Source organism: Temnothorax curvispinosus, unplaced genomic scaffold, assembly GCF_003070985.1.
Source record: "Temnothorax curvispinosus isolate PA1 unplaced genomic scaffold, ASM307098v1 QBEX01006657.1, whole genome shotgun sequence".
Taxonomy (NCBI): domain Eukaryota; kingdom Metazoa; phylum Arthropoda; class Insecta; order Hymenoptera; family Formicidae; genus Temnothorax; species Temnothorax curvispinosus.
The window spans coordinates 644,583-665,053 of NW_020216437.1; the positions used below are offsets into that span (position 1 = coordinate 644,583).

At 41.2% G+C, this 20,471-nt stretch overlaps 1 protein-coding gene across 5 annotated transcripts in view; it reads right to left on the reverse strand.

Moving 5' to 3' along the window:
* Positions 1 to 475: 475 nt before the first annotated feature.
* Positions 476 to 20,471, reverse strand: part of LOC112456099 (calmodulin-binding transcription activator 2) — a 47,581-nt gene continuing 27,585 nt past the window's right edge. For 3 of the 5 annotated variants that reach the window (XM_025018409.1, XM_025018410.1, XM_025018413.1), the window contains 11 exons: positions 11,803 to 11,991; positions 11,254 to 11,652; positions 10,305 to 11,066; positions 9,883 to 10,218; positions 9,516 to 9,763; positions 9,119 to 9,318; positions 8,773 to 8,880; positions 7,779 to 7,936; positions 6,946 to 7,439; positions 5,700 to 5,846; positions 476 to 4,597 (listed from right to left, as the gene is read on the reverse strand). In XM_025018409.1, coding sequence (XP_024874177.1) covers positions 4,459 to 4,597; positions 5,700 to 5,846; positions 6,946 to 7,439; positions 7,779 to 7,936; positions 8,773 to 8,880; positions 9,119 to 9,318; positions 9,516 to 9,763; positions 9,883 to 10,218; positions 10,305 to 11,066; positions 11,254 to 11,652; positions 11,803 to 11,991 — 3,180 coding nt within the window. In that variant the 3' untranslated portion in view covers positions 476 to 4,458. Of the gene's footprint in view, positions 4,598 to 5,476; positions 5,499 to 5,699; positions 5,847 to 6,945; positions 7,440 to 7,778; positions 7,937 to 8,772; positions 8,881 to 9,118; positions 9,319 to 9,515; positions 9,764 to 9,882; positions 10,219 to 10,304; positions 11,067 to 11,253; positions 11,653 to 11,802; positions 11,992 to 20,471 lie in introns of all 5 variants that reach the window. The other 2 variants (XM_025018411.1, XM_025018412.1) reach the window with 2 other exon arrangements.

A 20,471-nucleotide genomic window follows, 5' to 3' on the forward strand; every position in this document is an offset into this window, starting at 1 on the left:
CGCGCCGCCCGTTGTGAGGCGGGTACGCGCTATTAAGCACCGGATGACCGTGTCGAATTTTTAGTCTTCTTTTTATTTTTTTTTCTATATTTTGTAAAAAATATACGCAAGAGTTTCCGCGAGGGATAGATATATATCGGCGTTGTCCGAGTCGCAGCGGAACCGCTTCAGCGATCGCGCGCTCGCGGTCCTCGAAACCGCGACATTCCGCTTCCCGAGATGTCGAAGCGTACTTCCGATTCGCGGCGTCGGATTTTTCGGAACTCGCCCTTTCGCGTCCCCGTGTGATTCCGGGGGGGTACATATATGATTCTCGAAACACGGTTTCGCGACAGGGCCGCGGCGAGATTCCAGCGGGCTCGCGACAGCGAAAACCGTACGGACGAACCTCGAATAAACGCGCGTATGTCTCGTGCGAGAAATGGACAATTGGAAATATCTCGAATCTTATAGCGTGAATCTCGATCGTTCCTGATTTTTTTTTTAGGAGAAGAATTAATTCCTGTTAGTTTTAATCTTGCATAATAGTCCGCTATTAATATACCTACTGATTCGTCTCTGTATCTAGAGAGTAGTTTGAAAAGTGGCATGAGATAGAGTGTGTTATAGGTTTTCTTTCTTTTTTTTTTCCATTATTTCGCATCTGTTGTATCGAGATTAATTGAGTAATAAAGTTATAATTATTTATTTAATTAATTAAAGTGGCAGCAGTTAGGCCATGCGGCTCCTATCATCTAGTCGTCTTTGACTCTTGGCTTCCTTACATAGAATTTAAAAATTTTTTTTCCTCCTTTACTTATTAAACTTCTTTATATTTTGAGAATAATTTGTATTATAAATGACTTTTTAAAGTTTATGTATTCATCGAAGCGCCTACCCTAGCAATGTCTTTTTAATTAAGATTATTCTTTTTCTCAGCGGCCTCCTCCCTTCTCACGTCCCCCATTCTCTGTCCGTCTCTCAGCCTTCGGCCTAAATACCTTTTCGCCCAGCTTGCCCTCGGTGTACTTGGTTAATTATGCAATGAATGTGGAGCAACGGCGAAACTTTGGAGATCTCGCGCGGTGTCGGCCATTATTCCCTGTCCGCCGTTCCGCGGGTAAAAAATATTGTATTCGACTTGCCTTGCGGAGACCCCGGTGAAAAGCGACAGTGCACCCCGCGTGTGCGATTGCACCGAGGACTTCGACCTTCCGCCGAGACCGCGCACGTGCCCTATCGTCTTTCTTCATTACTTGTTAAATTCGGAACCTGATTGCCACGCATAACGACAAGCCCGACTAACTAGAATTATCCCTAACTTGAGACCTCATCATCATCATCATCGTCGTCGTTATCGTTCACGCCTCTCGTGCCCGCTACGTTTATAATCGCTAGCTCTCGTTTATTAGATTCTTAAATATGTAATAAGCAAAAATATGAATATATATAATAATAGTTTTTTTTATGTATATAATAATTATTATTATTTTACTCATTTTTTAAGTATTTCGATAGGATCGTGATTATTTTAATTAATTAACAATGATTAAAAGAGTGTAAGAATTTGTTATCTCTTCCTTCCTTCCTTCCTTCCTTTCCTCCTTCCTTCCTTCTCGCCCTCTTTTCGCTTCCCGCGCACGCTTCATCTCCTTTTAATAACTAATAATTCTTTAAGCTTAATGGCATGAAAATGCTCGTTGGAATTGACTCATGTGTACAATATATATTGTGGTAATACCCCACCTCGCGCTCCGCAATTACGTCGCTCTATTTTAGATCTCACAACTCACAACCCGCTGTGAGTCTGCGAAACACATCCCGAGGGGAGAGGGTCGATATGGGTTGATTTACTGTCTCGAAGAAATTCGATAATTCGAAAATCCGCATGCAGCACCCTTTACATTTACGACGCGCGGTATCGACACATTACTCCCCCGACAGATCCCGCACGGCGTAATATCGGCTCGCCCAGTTATCTCTCGGATCTCTACCCGTCCGTCTGTCTGTCTGTGTCTCTCCGTTTCTTCTTCTTCACATCTCAGCGAGAGCTCCCGCGTGCGTACACGGAGACGTACGTCGGAGACGCGTGGATTTTCATCTCCGTCTGCCCCTTTGTCCCGTTGCGCGCGGAAATACTTTCTTGGATCACCATTAATTTATCACAATAGACGTTTTGTCCACCCGATCAAAACTTTGAACGCCGGGACAATCACGCCCTTCGCGCGCCGTGCAATCGCGCGCGAACGCGCGCGCGCCCGCAATCAACTACGCCCTTAATTTTAACCGCTAATTATATCTTTACGCTAGAGAACCTTTTAAAAAATCCCCTATCGGAGAGAGAAACGGTAGGTAGTTTTTTTGTAACAATGTGTAATCGACTAGCTTACGTCCTAAAAAGTAACTCTACGAAGTTGATTATACTGTGACTAGCACAGCCCGTGGATGAAATTGCGCCCTTTGGACGAAGGGCCCGTTTATTTTTTTCCTCTTTTCTCTCTTTTTTTTCTTTTAATTCTCCTTTAATAATTCCTTCCTCTATTCGCTCCCTCCTCGCTCTGTTTCTCTCTCTTTTCTCTCGCTTTCTCTAAAATTTTCTAAAATCAAAGTATAGACCTTTTTGTTCACTTTGCGTCTCTTAAGCAAAACGAATATCGTACACAAAAGAGACCACATTTCTGCCACATGATGAACAATAATTTCTCATCTAATTATGTACAGTGGATTCTCGATGCTTAGCTATCAGATTTGCGCTAATGATAGGAATGCGGTGCCCAGCTTCGCGTATCGATTAAATTTAACTACGCCTCTCGTAAAAATGTAGAAAAAATGTACAGATAATAAAATCGATCAAAATAAAAAATCTAATCTTGTAAAATATCAACATTCTAACTGCGCCCGTATTCGTATTCAAAATTTTACCTTCGTCCTTCATGTTTTCAAGACTTATCTATTCGTCGTTAAAATGTAACTCATTACTACTTGTAAAATTAATTTCACGTCGCTCCTTCATGTTCTGATCGCTCATTCATTCGTTAATCATCTGTTAGCGTCAGCTAGATCTGAAATCCAACGTGTGAATAAAAATACTAGAAGTTCAAACACAAAGATTCTCGCGTAAACTTAAGATAAGTCTTCTTCGATCGAGCCTGCTCTCTTCTTTTCTTTTTTCTTCATAGGCGCTATCCCCTTCTTAGATAGTGTTTCGCCTAAATCGATTAGAATTGTTTTCAGTGTTTTAATTAGAATTATAAATTTAGAAACAAAAATCGATGAGAACGTATCGGAAAAAAAATGGAAAATATTGTTCTGTATGCAAGTAAGATGATATACGGTGCATGTAATCATGTTGAAAAAAATAAATAATAATCTCTACATGAATATTTCTTTGTTGTAAAAAAATGATAAAATAACGTCGATCCGAGAGGTACGAAACTGATGACACGAGTCAACAGAATTTTCTTTTTAGGTAAAAAATCTTTAATTAATTTCCATAGTATTTCATTTCTAATGTTTAAAAAGTTATCGAGATTTATTAAATTTTATGTGATATAAATTGTAATAAGAAATGAATGCTGTACTTAATTTGTTATCATTTTCAGAATTGCAAATATAATATAATCAGTTTATGCGATTTTCGTCTCAAAGAAGGCTTCGAATTCGTCAACCAGTGTCATCAAAGGAGAAACATGTCTATTTTTATAAAAAGCCTCGTGTCGAAGAAATGTTTCGTTTTAAAAAGATCTGCGGTTCCGTAGGAGATCTGCCAGCAGTAAATTCGCGTACTATTTGAACCTACGAAAACGACAACGATTTTGTGCGATTCAGCTCGGTGCACACAAGGATTTAATAAAGTATCGCGGGAACGGCTCGTCAACTTCGATGTTGTCGCAATGTAGCAAAGAATCAACGTATATGTCGGGCCAAGCGGATCTCGTACTCCTGAAGAGACACGCTAGTTATATACATCTTACATATTAAGCGAAAGGTAAAACTCTCTACAAGCTTTCTTCAGTCGATCGGTCTCGTATAGATTTTTAGCAAACCCACTTACGATAGGTTCGCCTATTTTCTGCCGCTCTGATACTCGCTCGAGGAGGATGCAGGGGCGCGTAGAAAGTGCGGTAATAGCGTAAGATACAAACGAAAAGAACGAGCGGTCGAGAATGAGACGTGGTGTTAACTCAATTGTGATGTGAAGGGACAAAAGATTGAAAGATAGGTAAGACTTCACGTTGGTTAATCGTCAGGTACGCAAATCAGAGACGCAGAGAACAAAATCGTATATCATCCGTGTCGTACGTCTGGTACCCTCTCGCAGTAGTTATAGTCGTCGTTAACAACCTCGCATACTCCCTCAAAAGCGTCACGATGGCCGATCCGGGGCGTCGTTCGCCAACGGCTCTCACCACCGACCGTGTTATTTCGCTACCGAATTGTCATCGCCGCTGCTCCGCGTGCCGTTGGACTGACAGTCGACTAGGTGACCCCCGGGCTGACGGCTGCTAGGCTGGCCCCTGGGCTAGATGAGGGCGAGCTTTGGGGGACAGCAGCCGCTCGTGAAGTGACCGCTGGCAGCCTCCCGCTCCCGTTTGCGACGACCTTGGCGTTCTGCAGTCTGATTCAAGGCAGAAACATACGCTTTATATAAAAACACGCATCGCTTACGCGTGAGTGCATACGTGACACTGAAATGATCCAGGCCGTATATACCGGAAGGCAAATAAATGCATCTATAAGCGCTTCCCTTGACACTTTGCGGCAACTCGTTGATGGACAATATTAATTCATTAGAAATCATATTGTTCGAATATTGTTTGATATACACGTCTTTTCTAAACGAAAGTAATAAGTATATATATAACACGTATTACAATTATTATATATATAAGTATATATATAACACGTATTATAATTATTTATAAATTAATAGATGTATGAATTGAATATTTTTTTCACTCTGTGAATATGGGAATTTACTATTGAAAAATAAATATATATTAAATCCGATATCCCGGAGTAAATATTTTAATTATAAATTATAATGTATACAAAAACCATAGCAAAATATAAATGCTGATTTCTCAATTATTCATATTTAAACATGCGATACATTTAATGTGTCCGTCAACGAGTTATTGCCAAAGTAATTATCGAGCAATTCGCTGGTTCTATGTCGTTAAGCGACGAATACACGATTTTGCTGTACAAAGACACAAAATATTTACTGACATTCAAACAATAAACACGAAGCATCGTCAAATGTGTGAGGCACGTATACAGTTTCCGGTATATAGACGTGTCAACTCGTTAATTTGTGTGTCATGAAACAGGGTGCAGATCAAGAGAGGGGAAAGGGGAGAGGGAAAGGAGAGAGAAAGAGAGACAACGAAAGCGTTAATTCCCTCCGGCACAGATGAGACAGGAACGAGAGAGAGAGATACAAACAAGCACTGTTTTGCCGAAACAATCGTCCTATTAAAAGATCTTTACTTACCGGTCGTGAATCGTCCCACAAGCTGCATTAGTGACACACAGAAGAGGGAGACTTTAGAACTTTTACAGTTTGTCTTTTTTGTTTTTCAATACGATAAAAAGCCTTTTGTGTGCTAACAAGAAGTCTCTACCACGTTAACTAATGTGCGTGCACATCGTTGCAACAAGAAATGCAGCACTGTATACACACACACGCACACACACATACATACGGGGATACTAACTTGATTTTGGATTGCCGCATGAACTGCTGGATCGTCCTCGCTGCCGCCTGCTGATGAATTGCCTGCTGCCTCGCGCTAGCCGAGCCCGGCCGCGCACGATAATTTCGATAGTTGTTCTGGATCACCAGCGCTGCCTTCGTGGCTTGCCTGCGGTAAAGGATACGGGCTTTAAAGTTCAAGTATTCTAGAATATAATTCAACAATGGAGCCATAGAACGCAAGACGACTTGCACTAAACTTTAGAGTAATTACTAACGTATAAAAGGATTGGAGAACGACATAAAACGGGGGAATATAAAAAGAAATGGTGCTCATAAAAAAAAAGAATTGAAATTCTGTCATTAAATTAATGTATTACAATCTTCGTTCTGCATAAATGAAAAATGATAGCCAGGATTGGCCGCACGCCTGATATCTTTCATTACTTCTCGCAACTTGAGTTTTCGCGAAGATTCTACAATGATAATATATGGTCGGATTATCACTAATTTCGGAGACATTACAATGGGAAGTTCAAATCGCTACGTATATAACTCGGTGAATGCGGGAAGAAGGAATACCGATCTCCAGCTCCAACGCAAAAGTCGTATTAATTTAATGCCAACTTAATTCTGTATTCAGGCCACCGTAACGAAGGCAGAGAAATCCGCAAAGTTTCCGAATTATTTACGATGCCAATTAAAAGTTCGCCTCGAGAGAGGTACACGGGTCGAACTTTGGTGGTATCAGCCTAATTCAGTCGGAGGTCGTTAAGTCGGCCCACAATGGTACGTCTTGTCCCCCGGTTATTAATTGTTCCTTATTAAGACGTGCCCCGCAACCTCCTCCACCAGCGGAATATCGATGGAAATTTAACTTTCTAAGTTCGAAGCAATTTGGCGATGTCTGCGCGATGCAAGATAATAATCTGTCATACTTAACAACCTTGAGTTCAACCTGATAACACGTGCCCACATAAACTCGGGCGATCTGTATCTAAAGACGTCGCATGCGTCGCGTACAGTAGTTAGTACCATTGTAGTCCGACAGTAAGTGATTCATTCCGTTCTTAAGACTTTCGAAGTTGGAGAAAGTTCGATAGCATGCGAAATGTTACGACAAAAGGAAGGAGAAACGTCGAAACTCGTGAAACGGGCCATTCTGAATATAAATATGGAAAGGTACGATGTATAAAAATAATGAAACCGAACGTAGGAATAAATATATAAGATCTGATAAAATTAATGCGAAGCGATAGACAAGTTACCTGTGATAAGCGTACTGTTTGTGACGACGATAGTACTGTTGAATCAGAACGGCGGCGTGCCTCTCGGCCTCCTCTTGCCTCTGACGACCCTTGTAATTCCTGTACGCCTTCTGAATCATCCTGGCGGCGTGGTAGAGCTCTCTCTGCTCGCGATCGGACAGCGTCAGTCTGCTCAAATCCGCTTCATTACCGTCGCCGTTTCCGATGCCAACCGCCGTCATGGCCCCGGAACCGATCATGCCGTTCAATTTGCGTTCGCCGCCGTTCGACGAGTAGTACTGACCGCTGTGAGCGTTACCGTTGCCGTCGAGCTGCAGCTGCAGCTGCAGAAACTCGCAGAAATCGACGGTGGTAGGCGGCGGGGACGGCGAGTCCGGCGTCAGGCAACTGCTGGAGGGACTTGAAGGACTGGCGTCGGCGTCGGCGTCCGAGACTGAAGCGGCGCCGCCGTTGCAGTCGCGATAGGAGTCGAACAGTTCCCCGGAGTCGAGAGGCTACAAGCAAGACGATTAGCATGTAAATAGAGCTTTATAATGGAAAACCCAGGAACTCCAAAGTTCCATTTGTCGGAACTGCAATCCGGCTTGGTCCAAAGTTTTACTCCTAATTATGATTCAAGACCGAACTACTAATGTTTGCTATTTCTGCGATTGTATCCGCCAGAAGATTATGTCGTACTCAGGGAAGTTTCAACGTTCCAATTAATCATTCGCAATTTCTTATCTATAATTTAATCCGTTTTGGATTTTAGTAGAGATTAAGATAAAGGATTCTACGAGACTCTCGCAACGGTCTGATTATCAATTATAATAGTGAGCGTGATACCCTCTTACCATTTGTTCCATGAGAGAGTCCTCCAAGGGTGACAGAGGTGCCGTTGGTGGTAGTGGCGAGGAAGAAGACGAAGAATCACCCTCCGCCCTCTTGATCCTTTCCGGTAGCGCCGCTATAATTTGCTCTGCCAATGTCAGCACCCTCGCGTCTTCTTCCCCTATAAAAAGGAATCACCACCCTAGCCAAATTCGAAAAGCTCGTGGTGGCAAACCGCCGAAATCACATCGATCACAACACCGAAGTTTAAAAGCCGTGAATGTGTTCTACGATGCATCGAGATGCTGCCACAATGTCAGGTAAAATGTTTAACACCAAGTGCGCCGCTACGACACGAATTGACAACACGGAGAATCAGACAAGTCACTGGTGAACGTAGCGCTTTCCTACTCGTTTCATAAGATGATAGCCAGCTGAGATACCTCCACATCGACTGGGCAGATCGCGTGTCTGTCCGGATGATAATTAAGTCATCGTTATATTTTCGTTGAAATTTTTATACAGACGCTTGAGAAGAGGCCTCGATAGTTGACAGTAGATAGTGGCTAAGAAAATTTAAACATTACACAGCAATTCATCCAACACCGGTTACGAAGGCCAAGCAACACCAATATTGTTCAAGCTGCAAGAGTTCAGAGGAGTTAGAGAAGGCGGAGTCGCTGATCGAGTCCGGTCGTCTCGTACGCACACAGAGAGAGATAGAGAGAGAAAGAGAACACTCTTGCTGTACGCGTGTATGTATCTGTTTACGTGTAAAAGGGCAGTGTATGTGTATGTCGTGTGTGTCTGCGAACGAGGGAGGCGAACGCAGTTTTAGCTGGGATAACTAGGATCTCTACGGAATTCGCAGTCCACGTGATTGTGGTAGTACGTCTAGGCCGATCCATTTCTATCGGTAGTGTGTCACAGAAAACAGACAGAGAATTACGGATAGTTTTTACAGACAGACAGGCAGACAGACAGACAAATAGAAGAGGAAACGAGGAAGGTACGGACCTACGGACTCCTGAGAGGTCGGAGCGCTCTCCATTCCCTGTTCGCTGAGGCCTAACGACGACTCATCTTCTTGCAACAATTCCATGTTGTCCAGCAGCGGTGAGCCACCTGTGTATTTTTCGATAAACCCCACTTAATGCTATATACGTTGCCTAATTTATTACGCTCGCATGACTTACGGCCTTTTTGTGACTCTACGGTCTTTATAAACTGGACGAGGGAAAGTATAATGGCGCTGAGGAGGCTAATCAGCAAGTAGGGGGATGACTATACGTGTGTCAGATACGTGAATGTGTGTGCGTGTATACGGAAAAGAGGGCAGTATATAATATCAAACGAGACTAACACAACGCCAGATCGAGACCGCTGTCTTGAGATGGCCGCCTAGGGCTAGGGCTGGCGGGCCGCAAGAAAAGCCTCTCGTCTTGCCTTCGAGTTTCGAGCTGATTCAGTTCTTCGGCAATCGCCGTGTGACCGTTCTCCGCGGCCAGCTCGGTCGCCGTTCTATTCTGACAGTCCCTCACGCGTAGTGCCATAGCATTCCATCTATGGAGGCAGAGTTAACAACAAATACTTATTAAAGATTAAATCGATTCAAAATCAATATATTCGTGGTATTCGAAGCAATTGTGAGCTACACGAAAGGCAAAGGTATGTAAATTTGTCGTAACTTTATGGACACAGTTGTTCATTATTAATAATGTTAAACAAAATGTTGCTCCAATAAGAATATTTTCACAAACCTGTAAAGAATCCTGGCGGTGTCGGCGTGCCCTGCGGCACAAGCCCAAGCAAGTGGCGTAAGGCCGGCGCTATCTTGCCGAAGAGCATCAACCTCGGCGTCCAAAACACTGCTAGGATTTTCTGCTCTCCAGTGAAGGAGTGCACAGGCTAACCTGGAGTACCCCAATCCGGCCGCCAGGTGCAAGAGGGTAGGCCCACCGGATTGAAGAGGTTCCGCTCCAGTTCGCCAAGGACGGACAACAGCATCCTGCAATTAATTATCCAAGACAATGAAACTTTACTTACGCTATAATTTACTAATTAAACTATAATTATCGCAGTTAAAATTTCAATGATTAATATCGAAATATCGAGTTCTTGAAGTACCTGGCAATAAGCAACCAGTCGCTCTTCCAGATGAGCTGCGGGAGATGGCGGACCGGGGCCCTGCAGACGGGCTTCAACGTCAGCAAGACGGTCCAGCAGAGCTTTCTCTGGGCTAGGTTCGCTCGTCGGCGCTCTACGATATTCGAAGGCAACGCTATCGGACACGACGAAACCGTCACAGGCCACCTGAAGGGACGCTATTCCTGGTGCGTGTGCGGGACATCGACAACGCAGTACACCTGGTTGCACAAGACACGCCTCGACCGGTTCCGCGTCGAAAAGTACCGAATACGACTGGGAACTACTACCGCCGGTCCATGGACCAGCAACTAATACCTGAAATAGCGTTTATTTCAGATATATTTACATAATAATCAGCGAATCCATAAGAAGAAAATCAGCTATAAATATTTTATTCACACCTTTACACCACCCTCGGTGTAACTCCACTCAGGACTATATTCTGCAATATGGACGGTTGTACCAGGATGACATCCGACGTCGTTCTCGGGACCACCTCGCTGTTCCTCGTGCTTCGTCTGCTCGGCCTCGAAGTCATGCAGCTCCGGCAAATCGCCGAACACGTCGAACGCGTCCAGATTGACCAGCACGTCATCCGACGAGTCGATAAAGTCCATCGGATTGATCATGTTGTTGTCTGCCGGCGAAGGCGACGGCGACGGGGGCACCATGTTGGCCGACAGTGTCCTCTGAATGTCTTCCTGACTCAGATCCAGAGTCTCTGCGAAATCGGTTACCTCGGAGCCGGAACCGCCCATCGGCAGAGATTGCACAGCAGACCTGTCCATACTCTCTTGCGCGTCGATTTCTTGCTGCGTTTGCTGTTCTCGATCGACGCTGGTCTGCGGTACAATTTGTTGCTCTGTGACCTGTTGCATTTCCACCTGCTGACTCTGCTGCTGCTGCTGCTGCTGTTGCTGCGGCTGCTGTGGCTGTTGCGACTGCTGCTGCTGTTGTTGCTGCTGTTGCTGCTGCTGTTGCTGCTGATGATGATATGGTTGACTGTTAAGTATCAGGAGACCACCACCGCCTTGAATTTGTTGCAAACTTAAAACTAGAGGAGCCGGCTGTTGACTCTGAGTGGAATGGGAATGTCTTGAATATACGCGGGGAGCCGGAGCCGCCGTCGTCGATTGTTGTTGACCTCCCGTTGTCGAAGTGACCTATTTCAAGCGGTTAGATATAGCTAAAATTGATTTGACTATGCAATCACGTAAAATAATAATTTTATAAAAAAATTTTGTCACAAAAATAAGATTCTTAATTATTGCGATAGGTAATCTTTTTATCATTATAAATAATTGTTAAGAAATTCCAGAGTATTGTGAGATTTCAAGTGTAACACAATACCTGATTGTCGGGCGTAAGTCTCCTAGGTGCGAGTTGAGTGCTGCTGGTAGAGGAAGTGGAGGATGCCCTCTGCCTATCGAGCAGCTGAGAGACTATCATGTCGACGGGATGGTTCGAGTGCTGAGTGAGATGAGGATTATTCGGATCGTCATCTCCACCGAGGAACATGGGCCTTAATTGCGACGCTAGCTCGTCTCGCGTCCACTCCTTCTTGTCTGGCGGCAGCGCGAGGCAGGGTGGCAGGGCCGCCAGCTTCGCATCACCGTCCGGATAAGGGACGTTCAGATAATGAACGAGAACAACGTCTGGATTCTGCAGTAGCCAGTAACACCGGCGATGAAACGTCGGAAGGATCGCCGAGTGCACGTAACAGCCGTAGATGCACTCGACTCCCTGAACCTGTATTAGATTGATGTAATGATTCATTCAATTCACGTAATTTCTTTCGTAAACTTTAATGATAAAATTTTAATGAATTTTTGAATAGGTTGCAACTACTAGTTGCAAACGTTTTGAATACTCGATAACTTCTTCTTGCTTTTTTGTTACCTTCAGTTTCATGTGATCCTCCCGTGTAGTCTTCCCATCTTTTCTTTTCTTCCAGCAATAACCGTCCCGCCGGTAGCGTACTTTCTTCCTCGAGTACAGTAACATTGAACCACTTCGTGGTCGTACTTTCACCTCCCGACTTTGCCATTCGGCGTGCCTCTGAAAACTGATCAGGATGGCGGCGATTTCCTGAAAATAAAGAAACAGGCTGCATTTACTTACACAACATATAATTCCGATATCTCATACATGCTATATATCATTGACGTGTTGTAACATCATGTGCATATTTAATTCAGTCATCCGATTAAATTTTATTTGTTGATATTTTATTTCAGCACACGTCGAATATTAAAGTAAAAATAAACCGCGCAAAGAAACACTAAACCAAAACAGACTTGTTATAAAAGCCGTACGGAATGCATTTTAGATATATTCCGCTGACATATGCCTTTCTCTGTAGATTTGGCTTCAGTCCGAAAGTCGCGCTGACGTATCTCCGATCTATCTTCCAGACTGTGCTTTCATCTTCGGAGAAATGGAATCATAGATGGTCGCAAACACGTTGAACGACGATTTCTGTGATATATTTACACAGGCACTGAAAATTATGTTTCTCAAAAGAACGCGGTCTAGTAATATCTTTATAATATGATTTAAAAGAGAACGTATTATTCGTAGCAACATACACATTATTCACAGACACTTCCGATCTATCAAATAATATTTGAACAAGTGGAAATTTAATTATAAAACAGTTAAGAAACTGTTTGTCGATTAACCTTGTTGAAATATGTAAAAAGAAAATAATAAGATGCAAATTTCACGGACAAAATAAGATCCTACCTTTACCTTTGTCCGATCTACTGACATAATCAACAAGTCAAAACGGCAAAATAATTATTCTTAATCTCGAGTTCTTGGACGAGACTTCTGGCTTGGAAAGTTCTCGGGTCTTCTAACTATCAGGACCAAAAATACTTAACATAATGAATAATTCAGCAGCGACACATACGCGCTCGACGTACTTGGCGTATGAAAAATGGAGGAACTGTCTTCGGGCCGGATGTCTTATCCGTATACCTTACATCGCGCGCGGTAGCACGGCAAGGAACGCGAAATGTGCATGTTGCGTCATTCGCATTTACACGCCTCTAACAATAACAGCGCCGTTTATTACGGTTCATTATTGATTTTCGCCGCGAGGAACCGCTCGACGTAATTTTAAGCGGACGGCCGGCGCGATAGTACGGCATTATTAGAGAAGGAAGTAACGCCACCGGTACTGACGTTAAGAAATGCAATTACCACGAGGACTTTTGATGTCGCGTATCACGATATTCGGCCCCTGTAACCCCGTCTTCCCACCATCCATTTTTCCTCCTTCAGCCTCCTTTAAACTAAACGTACACACGCGCCGACGCGACGTGGCACGCAACAATCGGCACTTGGCGGGCCCGCACGATGGGTATAATCAGAATAAGAATGCAAAATTCGCTTCTATAAATATTCGTACCACAGCATGCGATGCTTATCAGCAATTCAGGCTACTTGAGGACATAAAAGAAGAAAGCCAGCGTCCGCGAGAAAAAATAAAGAATTCAACACCCGAAGGCGCGGTAAGTAGGTAGCCAGGAGCGCCTGCGACACGCGACCTAACGTACAATAATGCAAATCGAACCGGTGCATGCGGTTGATTTGACCGATCTGAAGAATTAAATAATGGGCAGCGGCAAATATGTACGAGTGCCCCCATGATTAGCCATAATTATGAAGCACTCGCCGGTAAAATTTCAAGTCAATATTAAGAGGCCAAAAGTAACGAGGCGTGCATTATTCAAAACGTAAAATTATTATTTGACTGATGACACAAATTGTATCGCTGTTTATCGCTTCAACGATTATAAATCTCGGTGATCCAAAGATCATAATTGTTAAAAATTGAATTATCTCGCTTGGCGTAGTTAAATTAAATCAAATTAAATACATTATGTATTCAGAAATATTGTGCGTCGTGGCGTAGTATTTGTGTTAAGCATTATTTGTTAGAGGGCCGGGAATAATGACGAGTGTAATAAATGCGCGCGATTCTCGCGATATTCTAATTAGGCGAGTTTGTCTTCAACTTAGCTGGAAATGCGGAGCGAGTGCGAGAGAGCCACCTCGACATTCTGAAATATAATAACGTAATAAAGCGATCCGCCTAAAAATTCTCTTCCGATTCAATTTCTCTGATTTGGCAGAGTGCCCCGTGCATTTCTACGGAGAAAATTATAGAACGGTACTAAATATGCATATCAGCCGGAATATGTATCGCGCTCCTCACGAAGGTTACTATCGTACGTCATTAGAGCTTTTGTCAGCACCACCACCCCTATCGTGGGCTGTCTTTCCCTCTAGTCCATTAAATTTCTTGGCCATGATCTCGGTTTCGCGTCGACTCATATATGAGATGTATCTAGGACAATATATACATTTTATATCGAACAACATCTTGTAATTATTTATGATGTATTGGTCTAACATTTATTCACAATATAAAACAGTATTAAGATATATTCAAGTAATAAATTCTTCGTGAACGTATTTTATATTAACATATCGATACAGGCTGCTAAAGAATGTTTTCTATAATTACATATAAGTTACATTTAGCAGAAGCAATGCAAATAGAGTATTCGATGAGCGAAATGCGAGCCGTAAATACGAACATTTGTCACATTCGGCTAGAATGGCTGCGGTCCGCATTTGTTATACGCGAAGCACCATCCATCTGCCAAGTGTAAATTAAATTCCCGCGAGATTCTGCGGCTATCTTCCACGTGGTATTGAGGATAACCCGAATACCGCACGACACAGGGCTACATGTACGCCGGGCCACGTATCTTGCGCACATTTTGCAGTGACAGCGCCAGCTTTTGATTGGGCCCGCTATGTGAACCGAACCCACACACCATTCATTTTAGATAAGGCATGGCAAGATTGGATTTTTAAGATAAATATGATCGCCGAGACCGCATGGAAAACATGTGACCGGATTTGAAAAATAGTACACACCCACCGACGAATAATTCATTCTCGTTTACTGGTTCTTACTTAAATAACATTCGCGCTATCCTGTCTTAGAAGACCTGACTCGTAAGTCGTGATGTCTATCCTCTCACAATAAAACGCAGTTTGTAGCATATCTAAAAAAATTTACATAAAGAGACAATATCTTATTATCAATTGGCACAGGAGCTCGATACGTTGCTGTAATATTTTAGTCCAGAACCAAGTTCCAATTACTAATTCAGAATATCTTTTCCGTTCCAAATGTTAATCACGAGAAGGCAACCGGGAATCCGGAGGCTACTTAATACCTTCGTGTGCGCCCCATGGGCATAGCTTCAACTTTCGAAAGGTTCTCCGGCGAACGTGGCCTGGATAACAAATATCGTCGATGAGGGGTGGCAAAAATAAGAGATGAGCAAGGATAACAGCAAATAGACAAAGCGATTTACTACATGATATAACAAATATAATATCAGTTTAATAATAGTAACAGTGCCACTATTATTATATATGAAGTGGTATGATACACTATACAAAACTTCGCTCGATGGAACAAAGTTTATTTTGAGGAACAGAGCTCTCTCAAGCGCGAATCAAGCTGCTTTCCATCGAAACACATGGTAACTCGCTCAGAATCGATATTAATATATGAATATAATAGGAATATATGGTACAAGACAAAAAAAATTGACATCGAATTAAAATATAGCAAGATAAGCTTTAAATTGCTGACTAAGAATAAATCAACCAACAAAAAGGGATTATTCGGGGCGGGGATCATCGTAATAGAACAAAATAAAAAAAATTTTCCTTCCATTTTCAGCCGTGCTCGTTTTTGCTCATTTTTGGAGCATTTCATATAGCCAGATCGTGGAGAGCATATGAAAATAGGATGGAAGAGCCCGGTGCCGGCTCCGCCGGCCATTAGACCGGCAGGGTACCGACAGCGGGGCTAGATAAAACCCCCACCGGGCACGCTGTAGTGATTTACAACTGGTTAATTGATCATTTGCATTCTAGCGAGGATGCTTCGTGCCGCCGTTCGGAGACGAATACTCGCGGCCTCGGGCACAAGCATTCGTGCGTCCCTTCGCTACAACTTCCCCGCTCGCGCTCACGTCCATTTGCCTTGATTAATCGCGGAATGTGTCTAGACAAAAATTAGGTTAAACCGGCAGACGAAAGTTCTATCACGAGTTTACGCGTTTCGCGCATACGCCAGTCAATCTCGTATACTGTATATTATTCTCGTAAAAATCGAACGTCAATTAATCTCTGTGTTGTGGATATTATACTTTGCATATTATAATTAACGTGAATAGTACACACTGTTTGAAATTTTATATTTATTATCAAGAGATATTGTAAATGCGGGTTTTTTTATTTTTTAAGAGCTTAATTAAGGCATATTTTAATTCAGATTGGGTCATTTGTGTCAAATACCTATAACACAAGTAGCTTTATGCAAGAAATAATTTGACGAAAAGCAAATATAATTATTTACATTAATATCATGCGCTAATGTCTTTCCATTAGTTCATAAAAACTGTAAAAATGTTTTATATATACACGCGTATAATATATGCTATTATTTTAGTTTGATCAACGTTTACTCAACATCATTTGTTACTAGAGTTTAGACAACTGGAAGTTATGTAACATAATTAATTATATTAGCATATATAACTTGTGCTAATATTAGTTATATTAGTATAGCATAGTTATATTAACATTAATATTAGCGCATCGCTTATTTTTCCGAGATTTATCGTATGACGTTGTTCGAGGAGCATATGGCTCATTGTTGTTAAATTCTGAAATCCTTTACAAATTCCTAGCGCACTTGCATATTGTGCTGTGCATTGCGTTTCGCGGTGATCGTGATCGTGAAATAGGTCAAGCAACGCATAGAATATTTTAGCTTATAATATTTTTCCACATATGTGTACGTGACCAAAAAAAAACTCATAAAATATAAACGTGATTATCGATTGCGACGGCAAAAATTAGCTTTCAGAGACAAAAATACGCTTTTATAAAAATTCCTACCTTAAAAACATACAAATTTTAATCATACGTGCAAATGTCCAATATTATTTTAACAAAATTGTTATAAATATGCATGTATTATATAATATGAATATTTCAACATGTCATTAAAATTTTGTGAAGAATTATGCTCTTCTTTTAAAGTCATTCTAATAATCAATGAAATTAACGGTTTTATTTATTCTTCTTTAGCCTATCTTTGTATTTCTTCTTTATAAAACCACATATATATTATCTGTCATCTCATACGTAAACTAACTCGTAAAATAGAGTTTTCGTGATTTACATCGAATATTGTTATTTTTCATATGCAATTTTTTTATGACGTACGCATTCGGACGTTAAAATCACGCAAAGCTAGCACGCAAAAATTATAGGTCTTCTAGGAATAGAAAATGAAAGAGAGTGGCTATAGATTTCTTCCTTCGACTTAAGAGGTATATAAACGAGACACTCTCTGTCTCACGTGCTACCGGAAGAGATGTGTTCTACCTGATTTACGAATGCGAAAGGCGCGATAAATCGACTCTCCTTTCGACGCCGAGGACGAAGACAGTTCATCTTTTCCACATTCGTAACTCACACGTGCGAGTATCGGAATTCTGTCGATAAATCGTAGCTCCCAACGGAGAGTCTTAAATAAAATCGAACTTCCTCGATAAAGAAAAAATGTTTCGATTCTGAAAATCGAGTGTCATGTCGATAAAAAAAAATTTAAAACAAATCATTCGTGTCTCAAGTAATGCAGATATTTTAGACAAAAATAAATAAAAATAACACTTTTAATATTAGCAAAAATTTTAAAAATACTTTTAACATTAAAAATTATATAAAAACGACGGTCACCATCTTTACTCAAAATTATTCGTCGTATCCATTTATATTTTTATCAATTATTAAAAGTAATTGGTTCTCTATTGTTTTGTAGTTCTGAAGATTTTCTGAAATACTATAATTTTTTTTTCCAGACCGCTTATTTACGCATGTTAGTGCAGCCTCGGGAAGAGAGAGAGACATTAATAATCGCACAATTGTAACAAATTAATTGGTGCCCGCAATCATTATCGTCATTGTCTCACAGTATCGATAATTGGGAGGACATCAATGGAAATATCGATGCTAGTTACGTCGTTGAATCGACTGCGGTTGCATTGTGTTGCCGCGACTATTCAGTATTCCACAAAAGACTTAGGAAATTGGTTAATTTTTCTGAGATGACAGGGAGGAAACCATTCCGAGATGTCGATCCGGAACGTGTCCGTATACAATTTCTGAGATGCATTCCGGATACGAAAAGCCGTGCCTCTATTCTCAATGAAGCGATTTCGTGAATCGAGGGCAATGTAATTTTCGACGTACGTATATGCGAATGTATGTCTACGTTATTACGGTTCTTGCGAATTTTCCGGATCAGCGAATCTTTCCGTAGTCACGTCATTTTTATTTATTCGATTCTAAGGTTGTTCTTACACAATCTTTATCACACATCGATAGATATTACAATTTTACGATTTATTGCGAATTATTGAGATATAAAAGAACTTTAAGGATATGTAACATAAAATATGTTGCGGAGAGTTGCCCTAAATTTTAATTCTTTAAAAATCGATAATTTATTTTAATTAAATTCATATATAATTGCATATTTAATATACTCGTTTTATATTTTAAATATTTGATTCATGAACAATTGTAACATGCGAGATTAAACAATATATTTCTATAACAATATGAATACTAAAGTTATCTCGAAGTTAATTTTGATTTTAGTAATAAAACTGCGAGGCTATATTTAACAAACTGCACAATATATTCGGATAATGGGTTTCCCCTGAAACGTCTTTCAATTAAAAGGTGCACGGCAAGCGGTCTAAAGCGGTGCTTAATTATAACGGCCGCCGTCGCGGTGTACTTTCGCGAATCCGAGCGATTTAACGACCGCGTATTTCTATTCTCGTATACAATCGGAAATCAATAAGCGAACGAAAATCTTGTTTAAGAGCAATCTTCGTTTACATATATATATGCCACATAAAGATATCATTTCACATCAATAAATCAAGTTTAATGCACCCAAAAAATAATTGAAGCAGAAATCACTGCAAGATCAGCAAACATTCTTATCCCTATACCTGTAAAATTTTTTAAGCTATTTCTTCATAACACGATAGAAAAAAAATAAAGTTAGATTGGTGTTGTTAAAATTTAATTAACAAAAAGAGATCTCAATGTGTTTAACACTTACTTAACGTAAATCCGTTAACTTAATAAGAATTATACATTCATGAATTTATCATCGTAGATATCGTCCTGAGGGGGGAGACTCAACAAAGCTTCGAAAATTTATGTGCGGCTGCAATTTGCGCAGAAGTATTTGTAGCGTTAAATTAGGATAGTAAATTAGGTAAAGTAAAAGACTTCTTATCCAGGTATCCTCCTTTAACACTGCAGTAGGAGATTATTTAATAAATCAGTGCCATTAAGACACATTACGAATGCTAAATGTGCAAAATGCGCTCGCCTGTACGTATGTGCTAAAACTTATTACTGTAATACCCCTCCTACGTATGCATTCAGCATTGCCCTGTTTCGGTACAAATGGGATTTCATCAGGCGAAGGTAATAAGAACGGAGAGCCACGTCAGAAATCTTGAAAATTATTGGCATCAAAATGGAAAAACAGGACAAAATATTATTCCATACAGCGCGGAATTTCCTGCGAGAGAAATAATCAAAAATAAAACTTTGATGTATTGCAAAAACATATATTCCCTTCAAAAAATTTAAGAATCACGAAATATAGTAATCATATCCTAATTATATTATTATAAATTATAATTTAATGTAATTTTTAAATATTATTATGCTTAAGTATATCATGCAGATTACTTAGAAGATATCGCAAATTAAAAACATTTTATTATATAGGATCACTATCGTAGTAGAATAGAGATGCACGCAGCCAGCATTCATCTATTGCACTTAATGCCCGCGCCTATCGAGATAAGCACGGCAAACAAATCGTAAAACGTGCGTGTAGAAGTAACCTTGAGTTACTTGCAGCCAGTACTTCAATTCCCGCGATCTTTATGCTCGCTTTGAAAGTGACTTCGAACGATTTCGAACGAATACAGCGAACGCGCGTTACAATAAGCGCACGACAAATAAAATAATAAATCACTGACAATCCTTGGAACGTTTCTGATTGCAGGCAGCTCGTCGAGAAGCCTCCGCATGAGAAAGTGTGAGATCCACTTACGATCCACGTATGCTGTCGGAACTCGCGTGAAAAATGCGGCAGCAACGACGAGCGACGCGACGGAGAGAAGAAAGAGCGGGCGAGAGCGTAACAAAAGGAAGCCGCCGCGCGAGAAAACAAGATCACGTTGAAGGAGAATTTCGCCTAGAAGCTACGGGATTCCGCCCAGACGGCACAGTATGCACAAGGGATTTATAAACTTTCCAGGACCGTGAAAATTTACTCCGTTACCTGTCCCGTCCGCGAACTTCTTCCTCTCGCGGCTCAGAGTCGGTTGCGCGCAAAATGAATCGACCGGGCTGAGTGG